We start from the raw sequence: 18,739 nt of genomic DNA on the forward strand, positions 1-18,739 counted from the left end.
GTAACTGTGAAATTTTAATTTTGTGAGAAAAATATAGTGCTTGGAGTGCTCAGAAAGTTTGATGAAGTGATTCTGGAGAACTTACCAACTTCTCCTTTCAAAACTCAGAAAAATTCAAAGAAGCCTAGAGTATTCTGTAGATGAAGAAAAAAACCCCAAACAAAACTCTGAGCAATGCGATTCAAAGAGGAAGAACAATAATGACTTTTTAAAATTATTCAGTCTCTAGATTTAATTAGATTGTCAATTTAATTATTTTTCTGAATGCATATTTGTCATTTGTTATTTCCTTACTATCGGGAAGTTGTATTAGTAGAACTTTTGGTAACTTGCCCAAAAATACCAAGAGAAATAAGTATAGCTAATTGTGATATATGTTGCAAAACAATGGCAAGGAATATTTTATGCTTACTTTCATGCTAATAATAATTTGAAATCAGGTACTGCTGATTATATAACATTTGTGAATAACTGATCTTGCTCATCCCAGATGATTATTTGTTCATGCAATTTGACATAGTTTGTTATTTATTCTAGCCTTTTGGAAAATACTGCAGGTAGTGACAAGGTGTATTGATAAATGAACATACTGAAGCTGTCAGAATGATTTCTGAAGCTGTTAGTCACTCCATTTTCTCACATGGCACATACTTATTCTGACAATTTAAAAACTGATGCATCTTCTGAATAATTACATTTGAGTTAACCATTCCATAGCTGTTGATGGTGAGGCAGTGAAGGAAGTGGTAGAAAATAAGTTCTTCAGACCTTATCATCTGGTTTTCTTTGATTTTGTGTCATAGAAATTTGTGTGTCTGCTTTCAAGTATTTTGAACAACAATATTTGTTTGGCATGTTTTGGAAAGAAAATCTGTCTTGACTTTGGACACACTCTTGCTCAAATCACAGTAGTTTTTATGTTTTTTTTAAAAAATAACTTTCATGAAAAACAGAAACTATACCCATGTAAGTATCTCTTGTGTATTCAGTAAATGAGAAAATAGATAGTGTTCTGAAGTGTAATTGCAGCTCTTGTTCATGAACCTCAGTGCATTTTGTGTTAACTACAGCCATATAGAAGGTTCTGATCCACAGGATTTTAAAGGATTTGTGTAAGTTTGATTTGTTGGCTTCTGTGGGACTTCATCTTTATTGTCTCCACAGTCTGCTTTACTTTTTTCCTCTTCCCCCCCCCTTTTTTCCCCTTTTTTCCCTTTTTTCTTTTTTCCCTTTTTTTCATCTCCTCTCCTTGTCCTGCCTCGCTATGTCTTGCCCCACCTCCCCTCCTCTCTCCTCTCTCCTCTCTCCTCTCTCCTTTTCCTTTTCCTTTTCCTTTTCCTTTTCCTTTTCCTTTTCCTTTTCCTTTTCCTTTTCCTTTTCCTTTTCCTTTTCCTTTTCCTTTTCCTTTTCCTTTTCCTTTTCCTCTTCCTTTTCCTTTTCCTTTCCCTCTCCCTCTGCCCTCCCCTCCCCTCCCCTCCCCTAACCTAACCTAAGCTAACCTTCCCAAACCCTCCCTTCCAGGGCCATCCCTTCCCAAACCTTCCTTCCCTTCCCAAACCTTCTCTTCCCTAGCCTTCCCTTCCCAAACTTTCCCTTCCCAAACCTTCCCAAGCTCTCCTTCTTTTCTTTTTTCTTATTCTTTCTCAACTTCCCCTCTCCCACCTTTTTTTTTTTTTTTGGCTATCGTTGCTTGGCAGTAGGATAATGCTGTCTTTTTGTGCATTCTGCATTTTTGCCACTCCATTTAATAGGACCATATTGGCTTCCTCTCTTGTTGGTACACTGTGGGTCAAGTGTAGGCGTGTGCATGCTTTACAAATTTATCTCATGATTGCTAATATCTGTCCAAGATGTTAGTAGCTGGTGGTTTTGTTTGAGGGACACTTCATGCTGTAATTCTTGAGTGCAAATCACTTTTTGTTTCTTTTGTTTATTTATAATGAGAAACAGAAATGGACCTTAAATAATTCCTTCAATGAATACATTAACCAGACTCTGCTATTGTGCCTGTTTAAGAACTGAAAATAATTAGGACAAAACCACATTTCCTTCACAAAGCTTTAAAAGAAGTCAGGACATTACAATTAAGGTAGTTCATGAATTCAGTCTCTTGGAAAGGCAGGGAGAAATATTGCTATTTGAATTTGTACTTTAAGGCACAGAGTGAGTACCTTCAGAGAAGCCAAACAAGAGCCTCCTTCTCTCTTTAAAAATTCTAAACCTACAAAACCACTACAAACATTTGCCAGTTTCCTAAGAGACTGGCTGTTAATTCAGAAACAATAATTTCATCACTGTTTGGAAAGACTGGAATTGGAAAGCAATATTGTTGATAATCTGGTCTCAGGAAAAATATGTTTTCCTCATGAGTAAAGACTTTTTGGTGGTTGGTTTGTTTCTGTCATATAACTTATCCTTCCTGGGACATGCAATCCTATTTTGAGCTGTCAGAAGAAGATATTGCACCAGTGAAAAATGTTGACTTGGAATTGATTTAATTTGTAAGTCTAGACAACCCTTTCTTCCATCTACAAGACACTTAGCAAACTAAGAATCAAAGACATGAAATCTAAGGGCTGTGAGGCAAGAATGAGCCATTACCTATCCATGCAAAGAAAAGCTGGGAAGCTAACCTCTAAAGGTTACCTTCCAAAAAAAATTCTGCATGAACAGAGCTCTTCCCTTCAATCCTTCAATCCGTACTTGTAGGAAAGATAGAAAGAAATATGCTGATAACAGTTAGCTTAGGCCTGGGACAGTCTCTTCTACCTTCAGCAGAGATGCTGAACTTCTGTCAGAATTGAAGGTGAAGAATTGAACAGTTAACATGTCGAGAATCTGACTGCTTTCTTACAGGCTCCCTACTCACTGTAGAGTTGTGTATACAATCACCTGAGTTTTCTCCTGCTTTCCCACATGGCATTAAATATTTTCTATATGGTGACTCTGGTAGATTTTCCAGAATGCCAGTAATGGAGACGCTCATGTGAAAGCTATCTACGCTCACATGAGCACATATGTCGCTGGCCTGTGGAGTCACTGGGAGCTTAATACTATCATCACTGGCAGATTTATTATAATAGCCGACAGTTTCCTTTCATTTTATAACAGTGGCCTAGAAATGAAACAAATCATCTTGTCTGACCTCATAAAAACGAAAGAGAAAATAAAAGCTTTATTGTTTTGTCTTTGTTTTGGCAATAAAACCATTTGTTTGAACTGAATATGATGAGATGTACATTTTAGAGAAGGGGAGTTTTCATGGGGAAAACAGTCATCTTCACAGCTCTGGAGTTCAGTCTGTGAGATAGAAATGGTAAAAGAGAAATCTAAGATAGAGCTATTACTACCTCTGCCTAAAATCAGATTTTTTACTTTGGAGTCTACCTTGTCTCTCACGTGGATTCTTCTAGTCTTTGGTTTAAAGCAAGAGTTGGATTCATGACAGTAAATGCTTCAAATTATCAGCTGCATTACAAATGCATTGACACAGTCTTTCTGATTCCTGGATCTGCGTATTTCCCCATGGGGACCCAGAAAATTCATTTGGAAAATATTGAACATTTCTGAAACATGTAATAAGGAAACATAACATGACAGAGAATAATTTGGAGAATCATTTGGAGAATGATGTCCTTAATTAAATAGGGTAGTATCTCCTTTTGGATGTATTTATATTAAAAACATAGTGCGATCATACCCAAGAAATTCCGAGAAGGCAACATGCAGAATAGATTTTAGATTGTGCACAGTTTTCTGGTTCTCCACAGAGGAATGAAAAATTTTCAGAGTGATTAACAGTGGCAGGATCAGGCTGTAATGTCTCTGCATATTTTAAATCCTTGCACAGACTTTGTTAAAGACAAACGGCTTTCAGAATTTAGATTTTGAGACAGACTATAATTGCTTCTGAATTTGGGACCTGGTATTGGACTTGCACCCCTCTCTGCCCACCCTTCTTCTGATTCCATTTTGGAGAATAAAGGAGAAGAAAATTTGAATCAACCTTGCAGCACAAAACCATGGCACATCAAAGGCAACAGTAATAATTTTCTTATTTCAGAACTCCCTATGAGATTTTGTCAAACATTTTCTTGATGCACCAGTGGTATGAGTCAAGTTCATTGGACAGTTAGAAGCTGCTTGGATGCACCTGTGAGTCTTCTGGGATGCTTTTCCTTCTTACATGATTGGCAGGGCTGAAGGATGTAGCAAAGCTCTTGTCACCCATATGAAAGTGTGGCGCTCTTGGAGGCATGCAGGCAGTAAAGTGGAATGTTGTTGTTAAGTTTTGTTGAGAATAATTCAGAGTTGAAATACATGCATAAGTTGCTATGATGTTTAGAGTGGAGTTTAGTCCAAAAAAAGTCATTGTGTAATAACTTGGCTTGTTAAAACCTTGCGTCCCTCATCCCTCACTGTAAATGTCACTGCTACTTTTCTGATATTTGATACCGTACATTCTGTCACATACTTCCTATTCTAATTTGTTTCTGTCATGAAAATCAAGAGATTCGTGCCTGAGAATACTACTAGTTAGACGAAGCAATCCTTCTTATCGTTGTCAAAACACTCTAGGCCTCTTGGGAAAAAAAACTGAAGTTAAAGAACCTGATTTTTTAAAATAATTTTGTCAGAAGAAGCATTTTTTAATAAACTAGTACTTTTTTTTTGCCTCAGGTTTTGATGTTAGTGATAATTTTCTGCGTACTTTCGGCTTTGGATATCCAAAATAAAAAAAGGTTCAGCTGAGCAACTGTCACCTTGAAACAACTCTAGGATGTGCATAAATAGTTAATAATAAATACCTGAGGCCACATTTGATATTTCTGCTTTGTAAGTGAGATACTTTGAAATTCCTCTTCCTCTGCACTGAGAAAGGTGGTATTGCAGGTACCATGATTGTTTGCATCAGATTCCTGGCCTGTATTTTCACTTCTGTGCCTCAGGAATTCAGCAAAATACCACTATTACACCTTGCTAACAAAGAATTATTATTAGTTTACTTTATTGCTGGTCACAGCAAAAGTAATGAAACTGCTTCCCCAGTGGCACAGTAACCAAGTGCAAGAAAACTTAGGCTTTGTTGGCTGGGATTCATCCTTTCACGCTCTAGTTTGTGTTAGATCTTTTATTTTCTAACTCTATATTTGTCAGCCTGGTTCCTCAAAGGTTTCTGCCACGTGGACTCACACCACTGGATCTAATCGAACAACTAATGATTTGCATTGGTTTAAGAGAGAGAGAAACTGCACTAAAATGAGAAAAACATTGGTTTTTGAGTATTTGCTGGAATTTTACCTCATAGCAATTTCATAAAAGGCTCCTTTGCAATGCCAGTTGAGCATGTGAATACCCAGCTAACTTCCTCATGCTGACAGACTTCAATGCTATGCTGTTGATCTTCATGTACACTAGTGAAACCGCTGTTTGCAGGTCCTTGGAAAGCCACATATTGCTGTGCATGGTTGCTGCTGCTTCAGGTAGGATTTCTACCAGGCTACTTTCTGTTTCTGTGTTTTGCTCACTGCTTAAGAAGGGCTACATGGTCTTATTTTTGAAGATTGTTTTCTAAGTTTGTCTCATCATGAACTGGAAGAAGACAGATCAGAGATAGTGTGGCTGTGTTATGATGAAAACAGGTTTCTTGAGGGAATTAAGTGGTCATATGTATGTAGTCAAAACTTTAAGGAAACTTGAAAAATGGATAACAGTCTTTCAGGATGTTATTCCAATTTACTGACACTCATCTTTAATGGATTTATTCCAGTTCTTTCAGTAAGGATGTCCATATTCTACTAGGACTAAGTTCTATCAGAAAATGTATAAATTAAGGTGAATCCAGAGGGAATTACTACTCAAAGCAGAAAAGTGTATGATATAAATCAAGAGGAAAATAACCTCTTTTAGATGACTGCATCCTTTTCAGTTTTCTTTTTTAAATACTTTGTTGCTAAAATTTGCTAAATTAAAAGAAAAATAAATCATTCTTTCATTACTGCTTTTTTGCTTTTTATTTCTCATCTTCTTTTATCCTCAGTATCCCGGTGTCTTTTTTAGACTACATTGCTCTGTCTCTTCTTTCTGAATAGTGCCTCTGTCATCTTTTTCCTTCCTATGTAATTAGGAGTAATCAAAACATTAATGTTGATATGGTAAACAGTTAAGTTTTAAGGGTTAGCAATACTTTACTGAGATTTTTGTTACTCCATATACATTCTTTATCAGTAGATTTCATTTATTTTGAGAACTAGATAGAAATTGTAATAATAGAATACTGACTGCTCTTACGAGGAAAAGAATTGGCAAAATCTGACTATATTTGTGTAGGAACAAAATAAGAAAAGTGGGAAGTTAGATCATTGGTGAGGAAGTGACTGTTTACACTATTTATAATTTGACTTCTGAAATTAGAAGCACTGGGATCTGGACAGGCTGGATTGATGGGCCAAGGCCGGTGGTGTAGGGTTCAACAAAGCGAAGTGCCGATCATGCCCTTGGATCACAAAAACCACAGGCAGCACTACAGTGTGGGGGAAGAGTGACTGGAAAGCTGCCCAGAGAAAAAGAACCTAGGGGTGTTGGTTGATAGCAGCTGAACATGAGCCAGCAGTGTGCTCAGGTGGCCAGGAAGGCCAATGGCATCCTGGCTTGTATCAGAAATAGTGTGGCCAGCAGGACTAGGGAAGGGATCGTCCCTGTCCTCAACACTGATGAGATCTCACCACCTATCATGTGTTCAGTTTTGTGTCCTTCACAACAAGAAAGACATAGAGGTACTGAAGCATGTCCAGAGAAGGGCAGCAGAGCTGGTGAAGGGTCTGGGGAACAAGTCCTGTGAGGAGCGGATTAGGGTAGCTGGGGTTATTTACCCTGGAGAAAATGAGCCTCAGGGAGGAGATTATTGGTCTCTACAACTATGTGACAGGAGGTTGTAGTGAGGTGAGGGTCAGTCTCACAAACAGCAAGCAATGGGATAAGAGGAAATGGCCTGAAGTTGTGCCAGGGAAGGTTTAGCTTGGATATTAGGAAAAATTTCATCATGGAGAGGGTTGACAAGCATTGGAACAGGCTGCCCAGGGACCTGGTTGAGTCACCATCTCTGGAGGTATTTAAAAGGCATGTAGATGTTGCACTTGGGGTCTTGGTTTTGTGATGGACTTGGCAATGCCGGGTTAAAAGTTGGACTGGATGATCTTAAAGGTCTGTTCCAACCTAAACAATTTATGATTCTATAATTTTATCATTGAATTTGCTGATCGTGAGTGTTTCAAATTAAAGCAGAGAATATTATGTGAAAGTAGAATAGAAGTACAGATTTCCTTTCTTGAAATAACTTTAACTTGCATTTTTGGCCAATCTTGGGTTGAAACATTTTTATGATATGAGCTATTTCAGAACAATTTTTATTTGTAAGATAATGATTTGTCCAAAAAAAAAGTGTGTCAATCTCAGGGCTTCTTTTTATTTGGGACACGTGCATATTTCTTTCTTGTACACCCCTGAAGATTCTTCATTGCTGTGACTCAATAATATGAGAGTAATATCAGTGCGTGTATCTCTCAATGTTATCCATAAGGCAGGAAGCTAAGTAAAAATTTTAAAACCCTACTCTTGTAAAACTGTTCCTGTTATGTAAAGTATTTGCTGGGGGTTTTGTTTGGTTGGTTGGTTTTGTGTTTTGGTGGTTTTTTTAATATAACTAAACATTTACAGTAGAAGATCTCAGAGCAACCAAATACAGGTGCCCTGTATTTTACTACTTAAAGGCAAGAATCTTACATCAAAGAAAAGGTCTCTTATATTAATGGGCATAAAGTTTGGATTTAGGGACTTAATTCTTAATTCTTCCCATTACCCACTTCATATAAAGATATTTCCATCCCCCTGTGAAACTTTATTAGTTTATCTTCTTCTAGTGAGTCTGTTTTAGCTGCGCTAGCTTTATAGCAGCTCTGATCTCAGTTCTCAGCTGTCAGAGAGGATTGCCTTCTCCCGGACAACAGTACCAACTCACTTTAAGGGAATGGAAAGGCAAACCTGTACTTCATCCTCCCTCTGGACAATACACATCACGTTACTTCCAGGCTCTTCTTCGAACTTCTCAGCTAGGATAAGTAGGTACAGCATAATTAGCCATACAGAACAAGGAATAGAAGAAATAGTCATCATAAAAACCGCAGAGTATGGACTTCCTTCTCAGAAAATATTTAGTTACTGCAGCTCTTGTGAGTAATGACAGTCCATTTAGAAGTACTGTGCTTATCTTAAATAACATGAGGAAATGCTGTGTCTTCCATTCCTGATTATAGTATCTTGTCCCTGAGATGTAGAAACAGAAAAAGAACCAGAAACTCGAAACTCCACGACTACCGTGCCTGAGTATCTTATGAGAAGATAAATCAGTATCTCATATAAATAAATTATTTATAGTTATTGCATTTGCCTAATTCACACTAGTGTTTTGGTTGCTGTTGTCAAATATTAAAGTACAAAATATTTTTACTTCATTATTTTGGTAAAACATACTATTCTCTCAATCTGAATGACCTTTAAAATATGTTGTGGAGTCCTGAAAACTGAGAAATCTACTAGATTTCCAGAGGTAATACAGTCTCTATTTCAGGTTGATAACAACCTTTATGGATTTCTCTTGTAGTGGATTTCTTTAGAGTCAGTCAAATGAAACAATAGTGTTTCAACATGTTCCATTAATATGTGAAAAACCCCTCCCCATTATTTCAATGGTTTCCAACACTTCTAATTTACTTTATACCCGAAAAAAAAAATTCTTTGGCTTGAATAACCAAAGAAAAAAGGGATGGGGGAGCATGAAGAAAAATGTGGATTTGCTTTAATTGTTTATTTTCAAAACCTATAAAAATGTCATAATTGTACATAGGATTGTACTTTGGAAGTCATTGGTTAGTCAGTTACTGAAGAAATAACCTCTTTCTCGAGTAGCTTATATATATATTCCTAAAAACAATAGGTGTAAAGTTAGTTTAAATTACTTTGAATTTATGTGCATATGGAAGTTTGCCAGCCAAAATGCTTATAAATAATTTTTTCTGTCCCTTAGAAGTTTTAAGCTCTAACTTCTTATGACAGATCAGTCACAGTTCTAGACAAACACAATCTGTTCTATAAAGTAGAAATGCAATTTAAATGCTAATTCATTTCACAAAAGAGTTTTTAAACATTAACTGCCTTATAGACCATAGCTGTAAATAACACTGTAGAAGCTTCTTTCACAAAAAAATCTCATGTAAATGGCAGTTATTCATTAATGTACTGACATTCTTTAAATGCATATCAGTGTTCTTATTGATGGCAGTGCTGTCTGGCTAGAATGGGTATAGTAATGGAAGACAAAGGACCATTAATGGACATTTTAACCTTCCAGTCATATTTATCTGGATATTATGATTGTGTTTATGACAGAATTAAAATTGTGCATTTCCTAATAGCATGTTTTCCTTCTAGGTTTTTGGAGATCAAAATCAAGGAACAGTTTTCCTACGTGAATTTACATTGATTCGGAGAGAAAGTCTTCATGACGATTTCTTATCTGATTTGCTGAATAACCACAAAACAGAAGATGCGGTAGGAATTCTCTATTATTCCAAAATACTTAATAAAAAATCGCTGCAGAAATATGAATTGTTGTGATAGGTCATTCATTCTGCTTATTAATTTGTGGGAAGTAACAAAGTGAGATTTTTTAACTACATAAAAATGTCGCCCTAAAAAAAAAAGTACAAACTGTATTTCTAAATCCATAGGACCAACCTTTTCTTTCCTTTAATTTCCACTGAAATAATGATATATCTAATGAGAAAACCTGCTGCAAAACTTTTTCTAACAAATGCGACACTGAGAAAGCAGCCGATTTTATCATAGTTCCCCAATCAGTCTCCCAATAAATCTCCCACTTTGGTTCTTTTTAGAAGTCTGGTGATTTACATACTGTAGGCTTTTCTTACACAGGGCAAGAAAAAGTTTGCAACTTTTCAAAATGTGTATGTGCACAGAGCCTCAGCGAAAGTTGGGCAGCTAATGTCTGGATTATCATTTGTAAAGTCTTTAAACTTTCTGTTTTCTCCTGATGATGACATGAGTTGATTTGATGCTTTCTGGGAAAATCTAGGCTGCTGATCCATATTTTTAAGTTACTGTCTAAAGAACGTGCCTTCACTCTTCAAAAAAAGATAATGTATTTTTGTTGGTAGCTGAGAGCATCCCAAAAAGGTTGATTCACTTCTGATAATGAAAAATAATAACCCCGTAACTCCATAACCACTTGGGAGAAGAGGTGCATTTCCAAGGGTGCCAGGTAAGTGTTTTATAATTCAAACGAGAAAATGGGCACAGTCAACAAGCAGGGTTTAATAGCTTTCTGGACCTGTGCATTAAAAGCTGTTGGTAATGATGCTGTAGTAATATCTTTCAATTCTCAACAAAATTTGGAGAGCTCAAAAGAGTTTTTGTTTTCTTTTAACCAGTTACTACAGCAAATACGCTTAATGAGAAAATACAGTACCTGCTTGTAAGGCAGTTGTAAGCAATTGTTTGCAATATTGTATGTTCCACTTCAATATAAGCACTAAAATCCAATGCTGGTAGCTCTACCATCATTTACTTCAGGGGGTAATTTACTAGAAGCCGGAGGGGGATTTATATTTTTATCATTTTCTGTCTTTTGCAAAGACAATAGCTGAGATTACACTAATAAAATTATTCAAAGGAAGCCACTGAGGTGTTTCTCAATTTCTGTTATGTTGAATTTCCTTCTTCTTCTGGAAAAAAAAAATTGAAAATAATTCAAGAACTTGGGCAAAATAATTTAAAATACAATGGATTTAGATAAAAACCTTAAAGTTCAGGAAATTCCTAGTTTAAAGAATATCCCAAGGATTATAATCCTAGGTTTTTTGGGAAGTTCCTATTTATGTATTCCTGCCCCATGACAGATAAAGAAAAATGATGAATTAGTGGTCTGCTTTAATGAAATTGCTTGAAAACAAGCAGTGAAGAGAGAAAAAAAGAAAAACTATGAAGGCAGAATGTTGTGTTTAGGGTAGATATTTGTTCTGTCCCTTTAATTCAGAAATTATAGTCTGCTAATCTTAGTATATATAGGCTTTTTTGAACTTCAGAAAACACAGCTGCATTTTAATTTCAATTGCTACTTTAACAAAAATTATGACTTTACAGTACAGCAATATACTTTCACTGACTTATACAAACATTTTCTTTTTTTTTTTCCAAAAAACCCTATTTTAATTGTGTTAACAAATATGTTTGCTGTTGTATTTTACCATGTTCACATTTCAACATAATGCTGAAATTTCCCACTATTATGATATGCAGATATAGCTCAATCATTTAGTTTCCTGCAGTATCTGTATGCTTAAATGTCCATGAGAAACTGTGCTAAATAATGTTACCCAAATTATTTTTTACTGCATCCTTTGTGTCAGTCTTGGCATATAGAATGGAAGAAAAATCACTTTAGCACATTTCCTTTATTTTATTTACACTGATATCAGTTAAAAGGATGGTGAAATGAATAAGCAATGAAAACCCTCCTGAATTTTATTAGTAATAGCCTCTTTATCAATCATTTCTTCTCCCCCTCCCCCAAGTCCTTAAAATTTTCAAATTATTATATCCTTTTTTTTCCTCTGAATATGCTTGGAGTCTCTTTTTCTACTATTTTTTCTCTTTTCCTTCTGAACTGACCATTTAGTTCTGACCATAAAGTGAGATCTGTGTTAACAAAGTCTTGCCAGTTTCAACATCTGTTGTTTGCAATAATTTCTCTATTAAATTTTATTTTCTAAATGCCGATCTTGTAGTTCATCTCTGAAAACTCTGTAGAAGACACAAGTAAAGTTAAGGATATTTGAGTATAATCTTCTGTGAGAGATTTATATACCAAAAGCACTTTTCACTTTCTTTTGAGCAAACTATCTTCAAATTTAGTGCATGAAGATAACAGAGGAAAGACAAAAATAAATACATGAATGGAACATACCTACTAGAGCAGGAAACATCATCCTGTAATTAATTTATAAACCTCTCAGGACTCAGTAAAATTCTGTTTAAGTTGATTTCTCTGCTGCTTTATGTGCAAAGTTATTCCGAAACTTCCTTTCTAGGATAGAAACATTACTTCCTACTTTGCTTATGTTGTGGTTTACATTTATCTTACAAAAGAAATCTGCTAAGACTACCCCACTAGATTATTTTTTTAATGTGTTTTTAAACTTCTGAATGTTGTGGATGGCTTTCTGCCTTCTGACTTGTGTGCCTTAAACTAGTGGCTGTCCTAGATCGAAGGAGGGTCTTGTGATGAGGACTAAAATAGTGACCAATAGTATATATCAGTCCAGCACAAAAATTCTTTCCTTACTGTGGAAATGCTTGGCTTAATGGAAGGAGTAGATATCACAAAACAGGTAAAAATCCTAAAGACTTATTTCAACCTCTAATATGATATTGTAAGATTCTGTTGATCCGGTTCTGAGTAACTATGATTGGTTTTCCACATGTGTCATTTACAGGACAAACAATGCAATAAAATCAAGCTGTTTCAGGTAGCTCACAGTCTTTATTACAATAATTTTTCAGGTTCACAGACTTTATTACAATAAATTTTCAGATGATTTTATTAATTGTATAAAAGTGAATAAATACAAAATTAACAATTGCAGCATCAATTCAAGTGCATAGTTTCTTAAACAATAATACTTATCAATTGCCATCTGCAGTGTTTAACAGATTTTATCAGAATATACAAAACACAGTTTCCATTGTCTAAAAGACATAGTCTCTACAATTTTATCAGCAGTCATTTTTCTAATGAATAGCATTATACAAAAAAAGATGGAAGATATTTAACATTAATGATTCAATGGAAAAACAAGTTTAAAGTTTGCAGAACTGCTATTGAAAAAAATTAGAGTAATCTTTAAAAGAAAAAAAAACTAATTTTTTTCAAAATTTCAAAACTATAAAATTAAAAGTCCATTTAATATCAGGTACCTTTTAAAAACAATATATAATACTGGTTTTGTTTTCAACTCTAATTTTATCATATTTTATCATATTTGGAGTTTTTTGTTCATTTATATAAAAAAATACGCATTTATGAATACAGTCTGTGCAAATAAGTCTGACTCCCATATGCTGGATTTACTGTGTGCTGGTTGCTTTTGCACATTTAGAAAGAGTGATATCCTGTGATAGTTTACTTTGGCTGAATGCCAAATGTCCACCGAGGCTACGCAGATCTCCCCCACCCCCAGAGGGAAAAGGGGAGATGAAAAAGAAAACTTAAAAACCTGGGATTTACCAAGAAAAGCAGTTTTATATTTACATAGAGAAGGAAAAAAAGGAACTATAAGCACTATACACACAGGGAAAGCTAACAAGAAAGACTAGTTCTCCATGAAAGGCGTTTTCCTGAAGAAGAAGAAGCAGCCCATCCACCACTGCACAGCTACCCTGAAGAGAAGAGCAAAACTATTTCCTCCTCCTTCTCTTATATCTGAGCTGACAAAACATGGTATGGGATACCTTTTGGGTAAAATATACATCAGGAGCCTATCCTAGTTCCATTTCCCTCTCAGGGAGGCTTACAAACTCACTACAAGCTACAAGTGAAAATCTCACTTCAGGAATTTTTTTCCCTTTACTTTTCTCTTGAGAAATGGAATTTCGCAATTAATTGACTGTGTGAAATGATATATGGTGTGAATTGTCCCCTGAGCTGCAGAGGAGCTGAGCGCTTTAGAGACATATAACTGCATAATAATGGAGATTATGGAAGATGGATGCAGTAAAAAAAAAACCTGCCATTAATAGAAGTGTTTTAAAAATGTGCCATCAAACTGAGAAATTAACAGTCTAAATGTAAAAAAAAAAAAAAAAAGAAAAAATCAAGCAGTGCAGAGAAGCAGCTGCCTTAACAAATCCCTTTCTTAAAGCATTAATGATCAAGAAACTATGGATATTGGACAGGGAGATGCTGCATTAGATCACCTTATCACTCCCACTTCCTCAGCAGGAAATTAAATTCTTTAGTACTTTAGCATACTGTCAAATGTTTTACCTAGCTACTTTTAAACAGCTTAAACAACAGATACAGGAAATTCCCTGATATTTTTCTGTCTGATTTATGTGGAACTGAAGCACAAATGATGAAATTCCAAAAGGTGGTCAATGACCTGGAGGAATACCCGGAAAAGGAGCAGTGGCTAGTAATGAGGCTGGTGATAAAGGACTGAGAACATGCTCATGCATGACCATTCAGTAATGAATTTAAAAGCCAGTGGAGGATGCGATTACATTCACAATCTGCAGTTCAGAAGGCAACCCAGATAAAGGAGTCGTGGTGGAACTTGAAACCTCAGTCTTCGGAAACACACATGTGCTTGTGTCCTTGGCCTGTAGAAATGAGAATTACTCCCTGAATGTGTTTTTGTGAAGAAATTCCAGAATGCGACTTTGTAGATCCACCTGCTTTTATTGACTAGAATAATTGCGGGTAAGTGAAGAAAAAGGTGGGATGTGTTCTAGATATCCAATGGTATTGCGTGAGTGTGGCAAGATGTGGGGGGAGAGGGATGCAGGGTTGGCTTCTGGGAGAGGCTGCCAGAAACTTCCCCCATGTCTGACTTAGTACCAGTTGGCTCCAAGATGGACCAAGATCGCCCTTCAGCAATGGTGGCAGCACTTCTGTGGTAACTGATTTAAGAAGGGGTGAAAAAAACAACTGGGCAACAACAATGGCAGCCAGAGGAGTGAGAATATGAAAGAAGCAGCCCTGCAGACACCAGTCAGTGCAGAAGGAGGGGGAAGAGATGCTCCAGGAACCAGAGCAGAAGTTCCCCTTCAGTCTGTGGCAAAGACCATAATGAGGCAGCTGTGCTCCTGCAGTCCATGGAGGTCCCTGGTGGAATAGATAACCAGCTGTATCCTATGGAGGACCCCACGCCAGAACAGGTGGATGCCTGAAGGAGGCTGTGACCCTTTGAGAACCCCACACTGGAGTAGGCTCATGGCAGGACCTGTGGCTGCATGGAGAGAGGAGCCCACACTGGAGCACGATTTCTGAAAGGACTGGTGACCCCATGGAGGAGCTGTGCTGGAGTAGCCTGTTCCTGAAGGACTGCACACTTTGGAGAGTACCCACACTGGAGTGGTTTGTGAAGAACTGGAGCCTGTGGAAAGACTCATGTCTGTGCAGTTTATGAAGGACTATTTCCCATGGAAGGACCCCAGGCTAGAGCAGGGGAAGAGTGTGAGAAGTCCTCCTGTGGAAGGAATGGCAGAGACAATATGATGAACTGACTGAACCACCTTTCCTCATTCCCCTGAGCCAGTTGGAGGTACGAGGTAGAGAAAATCAGGATTACAGTTGAGCCTGGAAAGAAGGCAGGGGTGAAGGAAAGGTAGTTTAGGATTTAATTTCTCATTACCCTACTCTGACTTGATTGGTAATAAATTAATTGCCCCAAGTCGAGTCTGTTTTGCCTGTGACAGCAGTTGCCGAGTCATCTCTTCCTGTTCCTTGTCTCAAACCCATGAGCGCCTCATTATATTTTCTCTCCCCCGTCCATTTGAGGAGGGTGAGTGATGGAGTGGCTCTGGGGGGCACGTGGCATCCATCCAAAATCAACATGAGCCTGTATGGAATGACCATATCAAAAATGTTAGTGGAAATTTTCCTTGTTTTCTTTGTGTGTATTTCATTCTTTGCAAAAAGTACAAGAGGACTCTGTCCCATGGTAGCTCCTCACTAGTAGGCAATTCTCTGTTTTCTGAGCCTGACAGAACAGTGATTTTGTTGGAGCCAATTGGTGAGATTACATCTGCCATTAAGTATATTGGCCACCCAGCTATATTGTGGCCCTTCATTTAGGAACAGATTTTCCAGAACAACTGCTTGCAGATAAAAGGAATGGGTGAACTGACTTGAGATTTAGACATGCCTTTTGTTTATCAGACGAAAGTAGCTTGTCCCAGAACCTTTATATTCTGCATCATCTGTAAATTTGTAATACTTGAAAAAGACCATTAACATGTGCATAGAAATTATCTGCTTAACTCTTGCAAAATAACACAGTGCCAGAATAGTGTTGTAACATTAGGAACGGGACTGTGATATTACCTAAAGCAAAGGTATTTTACAGAGTTAGATTTTTTTTTCCCTCCTTCAGTAAAGATAACTAGATACATTTTTTCCTCCTACATTTGCCTTTGCAGTCTTTGAGTACTCTTGGACAAGCTGATTTATGTTTTACTTGTACAAGACATTCAAGACTAGGTAGTATGAAATGTCAAACTTTTTATTTTTTCTACCTACATGTGCTTGGTAAGTGGAGGAGAAAGTAATCAAAAGTATTGCATTTGCATCTTAACCCAGAAGTATCATCATATACCATGACTGAGCATAGCTGCCAGGTTTCATCCCAGCTTTTATCCCAAATAGCTCACTGCTGTTTCACCTAGAGTACTGGATGCTCATTGAACCTTTTTCTTCCACCATCTAAGTTCTTTCCTCAAGAAAGAGTATTTTCTTTGGATTATAGCATTGGAAAACCCTTTTGCAATCTTGGATGACATCTAGAAATAGCATCTTCCCCATAAGCATCTTAATTACCATTGTTCAACTTTCTGTACTTGTTTTGACTATTATTTTTCCATCTATTCCTCCAAAAGGTCCATTTGATTTAGCTTGATGTAGTCAGCTGGAATCTGCACAGTAAAACAGTAGTAGTTTGAGTATTATCCTTATTCTATAAAGATACAATATACCAAATTTCTCATTAACAAAATTACATGGGATTGTAGCATCTATTGGTGCCATTGATGTACACTGTGGGTGTAGAAGTAAATTCTGATTGCTTAAGTTTGTGCTCAGGAATAAAACTACAGAGATGAAACAGATAAAATAGTCTTACAGCTTCCTCATGAGGGGAAGTGGAACAGCATGAGTTTGTGTCAGGGGGGTGTAGGTTAAATGTTATGAAAACATGCCTCCCCTAGAGGGTGGTTGGGCACTGGAGCAGGCTCCCTGGGGAAGTGGTCACAGCATCAAGCTTGACAGAGTTGAAGAAGTGTTTGGACAACACTCTCAGGTACATGGTGTGACTCCTGAGGATGGTCCTGTGCAGGGCTGAGTTGGACATGATGATCCTTGTGGGTTCCCTTCCCACTTGGGGTATTATATGATTCTATAATAAATATTAGGTTTAATTGCTATGAACCATTCAAAGATTTCTGCTTTGCAACTTTTACAAGATACCCATTTTTCAATGAATATCATAGAGCAATTAACAGGAGCTGTTCTTGCAAGGGGTCTCTTACAGCAAAACTTAACAACGATAGAGAAAAAAAGAATTCTGCATTGGCTGAAATGGCATAATGAAATAAATGGAATAAAAGCTCCAGGTTGAGTGTAAAAAGTGTTTCACCGGGGGTTTTTTTGTGGTGGTTGGTTGTTTGGTTGGTTTTGGGTTTTGTTTGGCGTTTGGTTGGATTTTTTTTGTTCGTTTATTTGGTTTTGTTTGTTTGTTTGTGGTTTTGTTTATTTTTTTTTTTGAGATAAGATAATGTTTCTTCCAGGAATATTGTGGAGATAAATCAATGTTTCTTAAAAGCTCATTCTTTTTTTGTTAACTGGAATTATCTGACTATCTTCTTCCCTCAGGTTGCATTTGCTCAGACTCTTAACCTTATTTTCCCTTGTCTTCCAGTCATTAACATTCTGGATATCTGAATCGCTGATTGCTGTTCATAAGGAACCCCTCGATTCCTACTTTTGTCCTTCAGATTAATTTCTTAGAGGTTTTCTGGATGTAATTTATCTGAAAAATCAACCAACAACCTTATTACTGAAAAGGTTGTAATTTCTAAAAGCTCATTTACTATTTTTGGCCACATTTTCTTCCCCTTTTTACTGCATAATTTGAATTTGAAAACTTTAAAGAATATTACTGTCTTTTCCCTTCTCTTATCTTTCTTTGATTTATTTTTTAAAATTGATTGCATTTTGATAGGTTATCTTGTCCTTCTGGCTTTGCTTCAGCCTTGTTTTCTTTTTTCCCAGTATAGAACATTTGTTCATAATATTTTTGCAAGTGTTGTTGTAGGCTTTATCTGGAGCCCATTCATAATTATGAGCTTATACTATTCACAAATACACAGCTGATGAACTATCAGCTGACCTACTCAATTTTCTATTGAGTTTAGAAGAGTCTTGATTACTGCATTAATTTGTATGATGAAGAAATAAAATGGCATGTGAAAGTAAAATACTCTCAGGAACATTGCAAGTTTGATGTATTTTATATTTTCAAATTTTATATAGCAGTAAATAATTTGCAGGTTTTATATGGACAAAGAAGATTTTGAATGTTTTGGTATAAAGATTTATCCATAAATAAATGAATAAATGAATAATCCAAAACAATGAATGAATGGTGAAAAAAAGATGGTATAGACTTTCTATGAAATTGCTGGTTGAATGTCAGGCTGAATTCTTTCTTGAGACATGTACTAAAAATTTATCGTGTGAGCTAAATAATTTTTGTAGAATTTGATTACTGCCAGACACTTTAAAATTATTGCAGATTAATGTGAGTCTGTTCAATTTTTGTGTCTGAGATACTGGACTTTCTTATAAGGTCAAGTCTATCTGTTCATATAACTGTAATATAATTGCGCA

The 18,739-nt window shown here is 36.4% G+C and overlaps 1 protein-coding gene across 1 annotated transcript in view; it reads left to right on the forward strand.

The window, feature by feature from the left end:
- Positions 1 to 18,739, forward strand: part of ADAMTSL1 (ADAMTS like 1) — a 398,738-nt gene that overhangs the window by 69,200 nt on the left and 310,799 nt on the right. Inside the window, exon 3 of the mRNA XM_032676082.1 lies at positions 9,487 to 9,606. Within this exon, the coding sequence (XP_032531973.1) occupies positions 9,487 to 9,606 (120 nt within the window). The remainder of the gene's footprint in view (positions 1 to 9,486; positions 9,607 to 18,739) is intronic.

This window comes from Chiroxiphia lanceolata, chromosome Z, assembly GCF_009829145.1.
Source record: "Chiroxiphia lanceolata isolate bChiLan1 chromosome Z, bChiLan1.pri, whole genome shotgun sequence".
NCBI lineage: Eukaryota > Metazoa > Chordata > Aves > Passeriformes > Pipridae > Chiroxiphia > Chiroxiphia lanceolata.